Source organism: Ovis aries, chromosome 3, assembly GCF_016772045.2.
Source record: "Ovis aries strain OAR_USU_Benz2616 breed Rambouillet chromosome 3, ARS-UI_Ramb_v3.0, whole genome shotgun sequence".
Taxonomy (NCBI): Eukaryota; Metazoa; Chordata; class Mammalia; order Artiodactyla; family Bovidae; genus Ovis; species Ovis aries.
In genome coordinates, this window is record NC_056056.1 from 136,389,211 (window position 1) to 136,405,331 (window position 16,121).

At 49.5% G+C, this 16,121-nt stretch overlaps 1 protein-coding gene across 2 annotated transcripts in view; it reads left to right on the plus strand.

Annotated features, from left to right (window-relative positions):
* The first annotated feature begins 13,814 nt into the window (after positions 1-13,814).
* Positions 13,815-16,121, plus strand: part of FAIM2 (Fas apoptotic inhibitory molecule 2) — a 34,037-nt gene continuing 31,730 nt past the window's right edge. For both annotated transcript variants that reach the window (XM_004006372.5, XM_060412635.1), the window contains exon 1: positions 13,815-13,924. In XM_004006372.5, coding sequence (XP_004006421.1) covers positions 13,910-13,924 — 15 coding nt within the window. In that variant the 5' untranslated portion in view covers positions 13,815-13,909. The remainder of the gene's footprint in view (positions 13,925-16,121) is intronic.

Sequence of the window (16,121 nt, forward strand, 5' to 3'; positions counted from 1 at the left end):
CCCTGTTTCGGTGATTTTCTTGTCTGCCAGGGCCTGCCATTTTCCTGGTTAGTTCCTCGTCCCATCCTTCATTCCTGCAGCCTTTACTTCTACAACCACCAATAGTGAAAGTGAAGTCACTCAGTCATATCTGACTCTGCGACTCCATGGACTGTAGCCTACCAGGCTCCTCCCTCCATGGGATTTTCCAGGCAAGAGTACTGGAGTGGGTTGCCATTTCCTTCTCCAGGGTATCTTCCCGACCCAGGGATCGAACCAGGGTCTCCCGCATTCCAGGCAGACGCTTTAACCTCTGAGCCACCAGGGAAGCCCAACCACCAATAATTCTCACTAATTATGCACCTACCACAAGCCGATACCATGAAAATAGGGTACCGCTAAATGTGTGGGCTTTGGAGTCAGGCCAAGTACTTGGCATACTGTAGGCATCCGATGAATGATCATTGCCATCTCAAATCTTCACAATAACTATTAGACTATGGTGTGCTTTGAAGCCAGACTGTTTCGGGTTCAAGTCCCAGTTCCTCCTCTTTCTGGGTATGCAACCTTGACAAATTGCTCAACCAGCTTATGTTTTAGTCTCCTCCTTATCCCTAAAATAAGGATGATAATAGCTCCTACCTCATGGAGCTGATAGGATGATTACCAGGCTTCCCCAAAGGCTCAGCAGTAAAGAATCTGCCTGCAGTTTAGGAGACATGGGAGACACGGGTTCGATTCCTGGGTCGGGAAGATCCCTGGAGGTGAAAATGGAAACTCACTCCAGTATTCTTGCCTGAAAAATCTCAGGGACAGGGGAGCCTGGAGGGCTACAGTCCAATGGGTCACAAAGAGTCAGACACGACTGATGTCTTTACAGCACTTAGCACAATGCTTCAAAGATGGTAAACACTCAATAAATGTTAGTTATTGTTAACCATTTTCCTCTTTGGGGCATGAGGAGATAGAAAAAAAAGAGAAATTAATAACTCGACCAAGGTCACCAAGCTCGTAAGTGGTACAGCCAGGATTCCACCCCTGGGTTATTTGATTCCAGAGTCAGAGTTCTCTAGGTTTTTCAATGGTTATCTTTATTTTTTATTGCCTTCATTCAATAAATTTAAGCCCCAAAACAAGTTTTTAAATATATCCTAACTGTAATGGCAATAATTTAAAACACTTCGAATATATTTGAATTCACAAGTTCATGATTTAAAAAAACTGATCACTTTTGGGGATGCTAAGAAGTAACCTTTTGATGAGGGTGAAAGAGGAGAGTGAAAAACTGGCTTGAAACTCAATATTCAAAAAACCTAAGATCATGGCATCTGGTCCCATCACTTTAGAGCAAATAGAATGGGAAAAAGTGGAAAGAGTGACAGATTTTATTTTCTTGTATTCCGAAATCACTGTGGATGGTGACTGCAGCCATGAAATTAAAAGATGTTTGTTCCTTGGAAGGAAAGCGATGACCAACCTAAACGGCATATTAAAAAGCAGAGACATTACTTTGCTGACAAAGTTCCATCTAGTCAAAGCTATAGTTTTCTCAGTAGTCATGTATGATGTGACAGTTGGACCCTAAAGAAGGCTGAGCACTGAAGAATTGATGCTTTTGAACTGTCGTGCTGGAGAAGACTCTTGAAAGTCCTTTGAGACTTTCAAGGAGGAGATCAAACCAGTCAATCCTAAAGAAAATCAGTCCTGAATATTCATTGGAAGAACTGATGCTGAAGCTGAAGCTTCAATACTTTGGCCTCTTGATGTGGAATGGACTTATTTGGACTCCGATTTAAACAAGCTGTTTTAGAAATGTGAGAGAATTTGAACAATGAATGAATATTTGATGATATTAACACATTATCATTAATATTTTAGTAATAATAGTAATGTGGCTATTTTTAGGGGCTTCCCAGTTGGTGCCAGTGGTAAATAACCCGCCTGCCAATGCAGGAGACATAAGAGACACGGGTTTGATCCCTGGGTCAGGAAAGTACCCTGGAGGAGGTATTGGCAGCCCACGCCAGTATTCTTGCCTGGAAAATCCCCACGGACAGAGGAGCCTGGAGGGCTACAGTCCATGCGGTCACAAGGGTTGGACACAACTGAAGCAACTTGGCACGCATGCATGGCTATTTTTAGAGATACATATTGGAATATTTACAAATGAGCTGATATAGCAGCTGAGATTTGCTTCAAAAGAATCCAGGGGTGAACTTCCTTGGTGGTTAAGACTCCACACTTCTTCTACAGGGGGCGCAGGTTCGATCCCTGGTTGGAGAATGAAGACTCCACATGCCATGTGGAGCATGGCCAAAAATACCACCAGATGTGTAGCAGAAGTGTAGATGGGCCTGACAATCATTAAAATAGGGTAATGAGTACCCTTCTTCATAATGAGTTCATCATATTATTACTTCCTAAGTTAAAAATTTCCATACTAAAAACTAAAAGAAAAAACTGAATGATATAAAAACATTTTGTCTGGATAACTGTGCCCTAGTTATTACTCCTCTTTGAGCCTTGCTTCCCCAAGTGTGAAGTACTGGAGCTAGACTGCCTCTAACACTGAGTGTTTGCCATGTGCTGGGCGCAGTTTTAAGTACTTGATTTATTTTCAGTCATGGAATCTCTGAATCACCCTCTGAGCTGTGGACCTGTATTGTGCTCATTTCTGACGTGAGGAACCTAAGGTCTGAAGAGGTTGCCCAAGGTCACATACAGCAAGTGGAGAAGCTGAGATTCAATCCCAGGCATTCCAGCTCCAGAATCCTGGTGCCTACGTTCCACAGTAGGCTGCTCAACACACAGTACTACCATCTGTCCCTCTGAGCTCCTCTGGGGTCCTTCCTGTATGCTCAATCCCTTCCCGATCCTGCTGCCTCTTTACCTTGCCTCTGGCTGGGCAAAGAGGCTCGTCAAGGGTGGGAACTGTGGGAACCCGCCAACTGGACCCCACCTCGAGACTGAAGGTGTGTGAGAAGTGTGCTCCTGAGAATCGCTGATCCATGAATTGGGCAAGGGTGGGGCCTGAACTTGAAATGGAGGCAGAGCTGTGCCAGGCAGGAGTAGCTGAATGCTTCCGCCTTCCGTGGGCTGCACTAGCAGCCTTTCCCACCCTGGCCCAAGTGTGGAGAGACCCAGTGATCTCTCTCCCAGATGTGTGTGCACATCTGGGGAAGCACACCTGGGGAAGCACTGTGCCAGAGCTGACTGCAGGAGGAACAGGAATCTGATCCTTTGAAGGGAGCAAAGAGGCAGGAGGCTGGATGCAATGACCTCAGGGTCACTGCCTGTTCTCAGCTGTCTTCAGCTCCTAGCTAGGGAGTGTAGATGAGTTCAACCTGACTCTTCTCTGGAGATTATGATTTTAAAGATTTAAAGATTAAAATCTCCAAATGCTATAGTCACCCAGGTGGGCCTGGCACCATCTCAGCACCATCCTCTGCTGTCTGGATTCTCTCCCCACCCTGTCCCTCGCGTCAGTCCTTATAGTAGTACAGCTCTTCTTTTTTTTCTTTCTCTTTTTCTGGCTGTGCTGGGTCTTCCTTGTGGCACGTAGGCATCTCTAGTTGCAGCTCGTGGGTTTTGTGGCCCTCCAGGCATGAGTGATCTTAGTTTCCCAACCAGGGAGACAACCCACATCTCCCGCATTGGAAGGTGGATTCTTAACCACTGGCCCACCAGCGAAGGCCCAGCAGGCATGTTTTCAGTAACTCATTCTATGGCAGGCACTGTGCTTGGCACTGAGGATATGAAGATGAATAAAACAAGGTCTTACTTATCCTGGAGCTCATAGTCTCCTAGGGAGGCAGACATATGAACAGAGAAATACGGAACGTGAAAGAGAAAAGCACCTGTTCCGAACCCCCATTTCCAGGATGACACAGCTGTCCCCTCGCGCATCTTTCTGCATTTCCAGCCTAGTCTGGATAGATCTTATATCAACATGTCACAAGCCCTCTCCATCTGAGTCTCCCCCATGACATCTTCCCAGGGGTTCCCCTCAGAAGACTGGGCAGTAGGGAAGGGATCAGTCTAGATCATTAAGGTTCAATAGAAAGAAATATGTGAGACAAAAATGCAAGCACATTTATAATTTAAACTGTTTCATACTCTTATGAAAAAAGCAAAAAGAACACGTAGAATTAGTTTTAATATTTTATTTAACCCAATATACCCCAAATATTATCACTTCAATATGTAGTCAACATAAAAACTTACGAATAAGACATTTTATATTAGCTTTTCATCCTGTCTCAATAGCAAAAAAAGCCCCAGATAATATTGATTTAAAAAATTGGCAAAGGTGTGGGAGGAGGAGGGAAAAACTGGGAGACTGAGATTGACATATACACATGACTATATATAAAACAGATTAATAAGAGCTTACTGTGTAGCACAGAGAACTCTACTCCACACTCTAACGACCTAGACAGAAAAAGATCTGAAAAGAGTGGATATACATGTCTATGTGGGGCTTCCCAGGTGGCATTAGTGGTAAAGAACCTGTCTACCAATGAAGGAGGCTTAAGAGACCCTGGTTAGATCCCTGATTCGGGAAGATCCCCTGGAGGAGGGTATGGCAATCTACTCCAGTATTCTTGCCTGGAAAATCCCATGGACAGAGGAGGCCGGTGGGCTACAGTCCATAGAGTCGTAAAGAGTCAGATACGATCAAGGTAACTTCACATGCAGGCATATATGTATATGTATAACATTCACTTTGCTATACAGCAGAAAATAACACAGCACTGTAAATCAACTATACTTCTATCATTATTTTTAGTAGGCAAAGGACTTGAATACACTTTTCTCCAAAAAAGACAAACGGCCAGCAAGTATATGAAAATATAAAGTCACTAATCATCAGGGTAAAGTAAACCAAAAACACAATGAGATGCATCATACCTGTTAGGAGGGCTGTTAGTAAAGAAAAAAACAATAACAAATGTTGGGGAGGATGTTGAGACTCTGGAACCCTTTCACACAGTTGGGAAGAATGTAAAATGGTGCAGCCTCTATGGAAAGCAGTATAGCAGTGTCTCAAAAAATTAAAACTAGAACTACCATATGGTCTAGCAATCCCACTTTTGGGTATTTATCCAAAAGAATTGAAATTAGGATCTCAAAGAGCTATTTAGGCTCCCACATTCATTACAGCATTATTCACAACAGCCAAGATGTGGAAATAACCTAAATGTCCAATGATGCCTGAATGCATAAATGAATAGAAGGTGATATATATATACCTTTTCTCTATCTCTATCTATATACATCACCTTTCCTCTATATTTCTAAATATATATATACATTATACATGTATAGTAAAGTGCTAGTCAACCTTAAAAAGGGGGGAAATTCTTCTATATCTGACAACATGGATGAAGCTTGAGGACATTATGTTAAATGATATGCCAGCTGCAGAAGGACAGACGCCACGTGATTACCTTTTGTGACATATCTAAGTCAAACTCACAGAAGCAGAGAGTCCAACGGCAGCTGCCAGGGGCTGGCAGAAGGTGGAAGTGGAGAGAGTTGCTATTTAATGAGTGTCGAGTTTCAGTTATGCAAGATGAATAAGTTCTACACAGCTGCTATATAATATCATGCCTATAGTTAACAATGCTGGATTGTGCCCTTAAAAACTTGTTAAGAAGGTAGATCACATATTAAATGTTCTTACTGCAACAAAGCGTTTTTTAAAAAGTGCTCAAGAAGCATTAGTACAGGTCACCTTGCCTTCAGTTTTATGCCCCTGCCTTCGGGGCACAGCTTGTGTTCCTTGTTTTCTTTTCTCGGCTCCATGCAACCCTTCCAGGACCCCAAGCGTGACGGAGCCCTTGGCACGGCATCCGTGTTGGAAGGAGGAGCCCATTGATAGCTGTTGGGCTTGGCTGTGTCCCTGCTTGAGAAATGGGACCCTGGGTCGGCTCATGCTCTGACCTCTCTCCAGAAAAGCCTGCAGATCTGTCTTATGCCAGTGACGACTGTCAACTGTTCAAGCAAAAGATCTTTTTTTCTTTTTAAATGAGACTGATCGAACACTTTCAACAGGCCCAGGACGTCACCCAGTCTGATCCCAAGTGCTGCAGAGAACGGCTGCATAGCCTTGACCATGCAGATACCACTGAAATATTTATCAGGCTCATGAAATAGAGCTTTCCAGTCTGGAGAAAGAGAAGGGACATGGCCCATGTGGAGACTTACAGCATGTCACAGCACTCAGGGAGCTTTATGTCCATCACCAAAGCCTTGCAGCTCAGTAGAGGAGCTGCCATTAACCCCATCTAACTGGTTAGAAAACAGTTACTGAGGTGGGACCACATGTGGTTAAGAGCTGGGCTCTGGCTGATGACTGCCAGGTGTGGGAGACTTTGGGCAAGTCACTTCACCTCTCCAAGTCTCAGTTGCTTTATCTGTAAAATGGAGATAAGAGGACCTACCTCTGCTGTCAAGGGCTAAATGAAACCATGCAGCACACTTACCTCAGTGCCCAACACTCAAGTGCTTGATACATTTTAGCTATTATTATTATTCCCCCAGTCATATTACCCTGCTCGCCACTGTTTCTAGGTCTCTTTTCCCCACCATTCTTCTCATGGCTCAGATGCATCGTTCCGTGTTATTCCTGCGGGAATGATTTGCCCCCATCAGCAACCTCCTGGAGGCTCATCCAAAGAAATGAATTTCTAATGGTGGAATCTTGAGCCTGGTGTCATCTTGGCCAAAGATAGAGGGCTGGGAAAGGGGATGGGGGTCTCTTCCTCTTTCTGCCGCTATTGTTTCTATTAAATTTCACTCTTCCAGATGCAGTTCAAAAGTCACCTCCCCCAATCCCTTCTGATCTCCCAACTAAATATAACCACACCCCTCTCTGAACCTCCACAGACCGTAGTGTTGATAACCATCAATCATATATGGCTTTATCTGAGGCATACTGGGGGACAAACAGCTGTCCCTGCTCTTCCTAACATTCTAGAAACTTGTGGTTCTTTGCAGAATGCAATACAAGCTGACGCTGGTTACAAGCTTCTGAACAATGACTCAGACAGACAGAGCCCATTGTTACATAGTTGGTGTGTTCCACTGCGAGTTCCTTGCGGGCACGGATGGGCGTTCTGCATCTCTGTCTCCCTGACACCCAGCAGGGAGCTGACGCAGAGTAAGCTCTCAGCAAATGGTCCTGAATAGATGTGCATGGCAACAGCTCCAGCGTGTCAAGCCTACCATGTCAGGCTCTGTTTCAGCTTTTTCCATATGATGGTTCAAGTCCTCACAATCACCCCATGAGACAAATGTTAATATTCTCCACTAAAAAGTAAATCCCCAAAGGCAGAGAATTGCATCTTTTGTGTTGGCTGTTGTATATACATCAGCCTGAAATGTAGTAAGACCTCAGTAAATATTGGTTGAATGAATGAAAGAATCAATGGATATCTATTACTAAGCTCAGAGAAGTTTAGTGACTTGCCTAAAGTCACTCATACAATAAGGAGCAAGGTCAGAATTCATACCCAAATGGACCTAGATCCAAAACCTGTATACGTCACCACTGAACTCTAGCAGGTAGGAAGAGACTGGGGTGGGAGGGGGACTGCTGTAAGAATCAAGGGACACAGTCTATCTTTAAGGAGCACCTGGTGGAGAAGCAGAAACGTACACGCATAGCACACAGAACAAAACAAGTGATCGTAACAACCTGTGACCATCCCAGGAATCAGGGAGGGTGGGTGCCCACACCAAGACCCAGGGGAAGGAAATGACTTCTCAGGGCCCCCCAGTACTGCCGAGAGCAGCAGGAATGCAATTTCACACCGTAAGCAATTCCTACAGCTGGAAGGTGATTCAGGGTGTTGGTGCCTACCAGAGACGACGTGTTCCCATGCTTCGCAGACTGTGTCTGGGGAGGCAGTGTGTCCTGGGGTGAAGGAGGGGGAGGCAGGAATGGACACCCCAGCACAGAGGAGTTGTGCAACTAAGCTATGACTGGCCTGGACAGGATGTTGGTTTCTTTGCTGTAGGGCTGTTGGGGGCAGAGTGGGGAGAAGGCGAGGAATTTGAAAGGGCCTGTAAGGATAGCAGTGAGAGGGTTGGGGGCCAGGGATCTGCAGGGCAATGGCAGGCTTCAATATCTGTGGGAGGCTGCCACACCTGGGGCCCTCGTATACACAGGGAGGTGCGCTGGTACCCAGAGCAGGCCTGGACCACTGCCTCTTGCAGCCCAGCCTGAGATCTGCCTGCTCTGAGCCCCCCAAGCTCCAGCCCCTGCCTCTGCAGTTCTCTCTTCACCCTCGGGGGCAGGTGCTGCTACTGGCTGGGTGTACTGGGGGTATGGGTGTGGATCTGGTGAGAGGAGACTGAATGGCTCTGATTGTGCCCCCTAGGAAGCCTGCGACCCCTCCAACTCGTCCTCCATACCCATTCTAAGTGTTGTCATTTTGAATCACTCCTGGCTGATGGTCCCCGAGCCGGGGTCACATTCACACTTCTGACTTTGGCATGGCCCCCAACCTGTCATGTAACATTGGGTTAGTCACCAGCCCTCTTTGGCCTTTTGCTTCTGTGGCTGTAAAATGAGAAGCGGTGCCTCTGTCCACACCTTCGGCCCCCTCCCTTGGCAGCTTCCCCCAGACGGAACTGACTGGGAACCACAGCAGAACAAGAATCCAGAGGGGCCGCCACGGTGTGAACTTGGCGGGGAGGGGGTCTGAAACAGAACAGCAGGGGCGCGTGAGCTCCCTTGCCCGAGCAGTAGCCCTGAAGACACTGACGTGTGGCCTTCGAATCTCTCCATTTCCACCTCAGCCTGGAGGTTGAAGACGGTGAGGGGGATTCTGGAGGGAGGAAAATAATTTCCTTCCATCCCCTGCATACCTCAGGTGATGCTCCAGCTCTGCTTGCCCTCCTCTTCCTTCCTTGGCCTCGCTCTCCTCATGTCCCCGGTGATCCAGCCACTGTCCACGTGCTAATGACCAGTGGCCACCCAGTCCCTGGCGACCCCACTGCTAGACTCCACGAGGCCCCAGGGCTGTGCTCCAGGGCAGGAAGGGCAGAGGTGTTCCCCTAGAATCCATTGCCTAGTGTCCCCTGAGCCATGTAAGGTCCTGCCCAAGACCTCCAGCTGGGTGTCCCACAGGCACCGCAAACTCAACCTGACCCCACCTGAGCACATCAACATCTCCTCCCTTCTCATAATAGCACCATTCACCCAGGGACTTGGCCTCTAAGCCCCCATCTCTTCTGATGCCCCTTTACCCCTTATCTATGTCCAGCCTCTTCCCAAGTGCGGTCAGTTCTGCCCCAAGCCATCTGCCTCTCTCCATCTTTGACCCTGGACAAATGGAGACATCTTTGTCTCCCTTTTTGCCTCTCTCCATCATTTGTCTCACTTTAAAGTCACCAGACACATATGGAGCACTTGCTATATGGCCGGCCCTGTTCTGAGCACTTTCCCAATGCTAACTCTCAAGCTTCACTTCACAGAAGAGCAACCTGAGGCATGGAGAAGTGGAGCATCTCACGCAGGGCCCACACTTGAGCAGCCCAGCTCAGCCAGCCTGGGCTCTGAATGCCCATTATCAGAACTCTCCTGAAGTCTCCTTGCTATCTCTGCACCTCCAGCCTCTCCCTCATTCAGTCCTTCCCAAGTGTTGCTCACAGACATACCCTTCTGCCCTTCTTTTTAAAAACTTGTTTAGTTTTGGCTGCTCTGGGTCTTCATTGCTGTGTATGGGCTATCTCTAGTTGCAGCGAGTGAGGCTTCCTCTTTTGTTGCAGAGCACAGGTCCTAGGGCACGTGGGCTTCAGTAGCAGTGGCGCACTGGCTTAGTTGCCCTGTGGCAAGTGGGATCTTCCTGGACCAGAGATCAAACTGGCGTCCCCTATACTGTAAGGCGGATTCTTAACCACTGGACCACTGCCTCCATCCTGCCCTTCTTGTTTAAGAAAATGCTTTAATGGAAAAAATGACTCCAGCATTGTGGTCTTTCTGGAGCATGTGCTAAGTCACTTCAGTCATATCTGACTCTTTGCGACCATGGACTGTAGCCTACCAGGCTCCTCTGTCCATGGGATTCTCCAGGCAAGAATACTGGAGTTTGTTGCCAATGCCTTCCTCCAGGAGATCTTCCTGACCCAGAGACTGAACCCACATCTCTTACATCTCCTGCACTGGCAGATGGGGGAAGCTGTGGAGCATACCTTGCTCAAAAAAACCTTGAAGTCTGCCCCTTCTCCCCTGGCCCCAATTTCCCTTCTACATGAGCGTGGAGTAAAGCTCATCCCCTGGGCTGGGGGTTCGAGGATGTTACCCCAACAAGCTCCCAACTCCCCTGGGGAGCTCCGCACCCTCTAGATCCTTCAGGCGCCTCACCCTCTAAGCTCCCTGATCGCACTTTCTCCAGCCCTCGTGCTGCACAGGGGTGAGCTCTGAACATGCTCGGGATGGATCGCTCCTCCTTGAGGGAAGACTGCAGGTCTGATTCCTCTCTGAATTACTGTCCCCCACAGGATGTCACACAGAGGTAAGCATTACACACATGAAGGATGAATAACAGTGGAACCGAGTGCTTTATGAGGGTGGGAATTAATTATTTCATTCAACAACATTTGTGTAACATTCAAGGTTGATAGCTTACTTGCAGCTGCTGTTTAGTCGCTAAGTCACATCCAACTCTTTGAGATCCCACAGAGCCTTTGCGACTGCCAGGCTCCTCCGTCCATGAAATTTCCTGGGCAAGAATACTGGAGTGGGTTGCCGTTTCCTTCTCCAGAGGATCTTCTTGGACTAGCGATTGAACCAGTGTCTCCTGCTTGGCAGGTGGATTTTTTATCACTGAGCCACCTGGGAAGCCCAATAGCTTACTTACAGAGCACTTGTTATGTGCTGGGCACTATGGGAAGCCCTCTACAGATATTATCATTTCAGCCTCTCTACAGCCTTGTGAAGTCAGTACTATCACTGTCCCCCATTTTACAAATGAGGAAACTGAGGCCCTGAGAGCGGAAGTAATTGTCTGGAGTCAGACAGCCTTCAAGTAGAGAAGCTGGGATCTGAACCAAGGCCGCCTGACTCTCAAGCCTGTGAACTTGATCACTGGACTTCACTGCCTCCAGAGGCCAGTGGAGTACTAGACAAGTATTCCAACTTCGGAATGATGAATGAAGACTATGGAATGGGATGTATAAGCAAATCAAGAGTCAACAAGTCCAACTCTACGTCAAGGTCACAGAGTCCAACATCTGAGAAACATCTAGCACTGACGATGTCAAAATGTCTGAAGAACATAAGGATTGTATATAACATTGCACTTTCCTTAGCCAAATGTTTATCAAGCACCTACTGTACTGCCAGGCACTATTTTAACCCAGGGATGTAGGGCAAAATGCCTCCTCTCATATAGTTGATGGGAGGAGAAAGAGAGATAAAAAAACTAAACAAAAATAAATATCAGAGGTGACAATTGTGATGAGAAAAAATACAGCTGAGTCAGGAAAAAGGGACTGTCCAGTGAACTGAGTGGAGGTACACTGGTGGCATTGCTATTTGTATAACATCAGGAAGAGCCCTCCCCCCAATAAGATGATGTCTGAGCAGGGCGGTGAAGAAGTGGGGGTGTGTAGAGATCCCAGGCAGAGGACAGAGTAAGTGCAAAGGCCCTGCGCTAGGCTTGATCCAGTCTAGAACAGCCAAGAAGCCTGTGTAGCTACAGCAGAGGAATGGGGATACAAGGAGCAGGCAAGAGTCAGAAACACAGGAGGATACCAAGGCCTAAGTAAGCTGGGGCTCTGCATAACATTCTACGTCTGGATAACAGTAATAAGATTCATTCATTCCCCATGCCCGGCACAGTCTTCAGCCCTGCTAACACAAAAACTGCTACAGACAGGATCTCTTAGAGTCTGATGGGGAAACTGACAAACTCCAAGTACCACATGACAGGTGCTATGTCAGGGCACTCTGAAAGTATAGAAGTGTACTAGGGTCCCAGACTAGGGACCACGGGGGCTTCCTGGAGGAGATGGCACTTGAGCTGTCAAACAGGAGAAGGAAAATGCTCCGGAGCACAGGATCAGAGAGGGAGGGAGGGAGGTGAAGGTCAGAACCTGGAATGCTGGGCAGAGCTTCAGCAGTGCCAGGGCCGGGGGCAGCTCGTGGGAAGAAGGGGTCAGGGAGAAGGGCTGGGGAGGAGAGTGACAGGACAGGGAGGGGCATGCGGAGGAGACTCCATGTGTGTGTTAGTGGTGGGAGTGGGGGCTGCTGACAAAGCCTCTGGACAGGGAGGCCCAGGTTTAAGTTAAGTGTGTGGGAAGTTGGTGGTTATGGAGTGGGAGATAGCGGATGAGTGGAGGTGGCAAAAAGACATCAACAATTTACCTGCCAACCCGGGGCAACCCACTCCAGCGTTCTTGCCTGGAGAATCCCAAGGACGGAGGAGCCTGGAAGGCTGCCGTCTATGGTGTCGCACAGAGTCCCACATGACTGAAGCGACTTAGCAGCAGCAGCAGCAGCAGCAGCATCCAGGGCCCTGCTTTGTCTCTAGTCACTAGGTGGGTCAAACTCGGAGACGACAAGGAAGCAGAAGACAGGGGCCTACCCCCACCTGCACCAGATCTTGGTTTCTCCTCCCATCCTTCAAGGTTCATATCCTTCTTTAGGCGGATCTCTGAGCCCTCACCCTGGGGCAGTTCAAGACACTCTCAAAGGAGATTCTTCAAATAATAATAACTCAAAAATTCACAGCCCTTTGTGGTCTTCAGTATACTTCTGCCACCATAACCCCTGTGTATCATAGTACATCCAGGATGGACAGAGCTCCACTGTCAGCCTCCTTCCCACAGGAGATGCTGCAACTCAGAGAGGTTAAAGCTTTGTCAAAGTCACACGGCCAGTGGGTGACTACACTGGGACTCGAGCCCAGCTCTTGAGGTTGCAAATCCCAGACCAACACTGCAGCAACTGCAGAAAACAGGGCCCAGTGATGGCTGAGTCCCAAGGACAAGACTGGGGAGTGGGGTGGGACCAGCTCTGGAAGGGGGAGGAGATGGGTAACAGGGGCAGTGGAGGCTGAGATTGAAGGCAAAAGGGGGCAAATGTAGGGAGGTGAAAAGGTTTTGAGACAGAACTAGAGGCCTCTCCAGAAAGATCTGGTAAAATGTCCCAGCAGGGTCGAGAAAAATAGAAGCTGCATCCTCCCATCCTACTACTCGCCCATGTCTCTGTGACAAGGTCTCTGTGACAAGGCTCCCATTTCAAAGGTGAGAAAAGGGAGGCAAGGAGAGAGGCCCACACATGGTTTGCCTAAAGGCCGACAGGGACTTAGGGCCCAGGGGGACAGTAGGGTAGAGAAGACATCGGAGACTTCTCCCACTCCAGCTTCAATGACGAAACAGAGACGATGAGAGTGGGGGTGGAGATGGAGATAGAAACCAGGGCGGCATCCAAAGAGGGAGGGGGGAAAGTCATAGGTACGATGGAGCCCGTCAGCGGCAGAGATGGTGCAGAGATAAGGCCCTGTCACCCAGCTGCAGTTACAGGCAGGCAGCATCAGCTGGTCGGGTGTCACGGAGCCCCCGAGCCTCCTCCCGCCCGCGCGGACACATCCACTCGGGCAGTGCTGCAGGGCTGGGCTCCCTGGTCCCCGGGGGTGAGGGTACCAGGGTGGAGGGGGCGGGAGGAGGGGGCGGTGCTCCCCCCGCCTCCGCCGCCGCCTCCGCCTGCAGCTCCGCAGAGGCCTCCGCGGCAGCCTCCTGGCCCGCCCCCTCTTCCCCCCACCCCCCGTGCCTGGATGGTACGCTCCGGTCCGCCTGGCCCGACTGCAGTGGATGTTGCTAGAACCCACGCGGAGAAAGGAAGAGACGCAGGCAGGCTGCGGTCACCCGAGCGGCCGCCTCTGCCTCAGGGACCCCTTCCCCGAGAGACGGCACCATGACACAGGGAAAGGTACCGGCATCTCCCCCGCCCGCACCATCCTCCATCCTCAGGTTCCCCCATCTCCCCGTCATCCTAAGCAAGCCCTCTGGACCACTGCAAGCACCTTGTGCTTGGCTCTTGTGCGAAGGTCCTGGGCGGTCCTTGCTGAAGTCAGAGGACCCAAAGGCCCGTTTCAAGGAATGGGCTGTGGCCTCTTCCTGCCCACCAGGCTCTCCTCTCCTCCATCTACATTCCACCCATGCTTTGGCATCACAGGACCCTTCACAGATGCCCAGGTCTTCTTAAGGAGTCAGCTTAGGAGTCGTGTGTGTGTGTGTGTGTGTGTGTGTGTGTGTCCCCAGGATGAGCCCTGAGAGGCAGTCTTTATGTGGCACCCCCCTCTTTTGTCCAATCCCAACCCCAACCATGTTATACTCATCTTTTACACCCTCCACAGAACCCCCCCCCCCAACTCCCTGTCATCTTTCCATTTCTGGATACAGCCCCTGTGGCTGAGGAGTTACTATGGCAACCCTGCTTCAGGATGTTCTAATTTTTGTTTTGGTTTTGGCCAGGCATGGGACTGAATGGGACCGGATAAAACAGTCTTCTCTTTTTGTTCCTGTTTTAGGCCTGAAATGTAGAGGAGGGGGACTGGGGCAGAGACTTGGCTGGCCTAGTAGGGTTATGTAACATTGACAGCCTGTGGAATTATACAACCACCAGGGCTTTGGGCAAAGGAAGAGGGTCCTCTGGGGTGGTGCTAAGGATTGGGTAGAGAAAACAGAAGAAGGGCTTCCCTTCTGCTCCCACTTTTTTTTTTCTCAGAGCCAATGGCATCTTTTCTGGGCTCTTAGACCCTCTTTTCCTTGTTTGCAAGCTCTTCAGGCCAAAAAATGATGTCATTGGGTGATACCATCTCCTGCCATTCAGGCAGGCTTCACTTGGGAGTGCTGGATATGGAGAGGGCAGGCCCAAGAAGGCTCTGGAGATCTGGTCAGCAGGGTGGTTCCTGGTGCGGAGGACCAGTGTGGACAGGGCTGAAGTCAGAGGTGATAATCCTTTCCCAGGTGCGAGCCCTGGGTCTGGGCTCAGAGGACCTTAGTTCTGGTGGGCTGAAGTGGATTTTCCTGGGCATGACCCTTCCGATCTGGGTGATGAAGGGGATTGGCGAGTAGGAGGGAAGCAGATGAGCCAGGGCCCCATTCCCACAGGCCTGGGTTCTGAGGCCCTTCCTTGAGGATTGAGGGGGTGGGGGTTCACCATGGCAAAATGAAGCGCTCCCACCTCTACGGATTCTCTCCCTCCACTTCCCACCCCTGCCTCCATCAGTCACTTTGCTGACGCTGCTTCCTGTCCTGGGGTGAATGTATTGCCCCGGCCTCCTCCGCCCCCCACCCCCCAGCTTGCTCCCAGGCTTTCTGATGATGGAAAAGGCCCCTCCAGTTCAGTAGTCCTCAGGGCTGGACGGAAGCAGAATATCCTGGTGTGGTTTCCTTTTTCATACCACCCCTGCCTCCCAAGTCATCTCTTCCCTGGTGGCCTCATTCGGGCCCTCAAAGCCCATATCCTCTCACCGAAGCTGAACTTGTACATTGTGGGGGCTTGTCATCCTGCCATGGGACATTTCCCACTGGGCCTCAGTTTCCTTGTCTGTAAGATGATGGAAGGGGCTGAACAAGGCGCTTTCCCTTCCATTAGTAACAGTCTGATTCTGTTCTGATTTAAGGGAGAGAGGCTGAGATTTCCAATAAGAAAGAAAGTCACTCAGTCGTGTCCGACTTTTTGTGACCCCATGGACTGTAGCCTGCCAGCTCCTCTGTCCTTGGAATTCTCCAGGCAAGAATACTGGAGTGGGTTGCCATTCCCTCCTCCAGTGGACCTTGCCAACCCAGGGATTGAACCTGGGTCTTCTGCATTGCAGGCAGATTCTTTACCAACTGAGCCACTAGGGAAGGCCACGAGATTTCCAAAATGGACTCAGCGAAGGGCTTCTTGCCCCTTCACTCCCCTGCAGTCCGTATTCCTCTTCCTCCTTCCCCCTCTCGTCTCCTCTTTCTGTTTCCCTGATTTCCAAATCCCTGCCCTCCTTGGTCGTCTCCAGCCCAGGAGAAGAAGGCCAGTCCCAGTGGATGGTGTCTGGACTCTGCAGCCCAGTGGGCCATGGCGGGCTTTGAGTCATTCTTCCTCTCTGAGCCTCAGTTCCCTCATTTAAAAACAGGGGTCA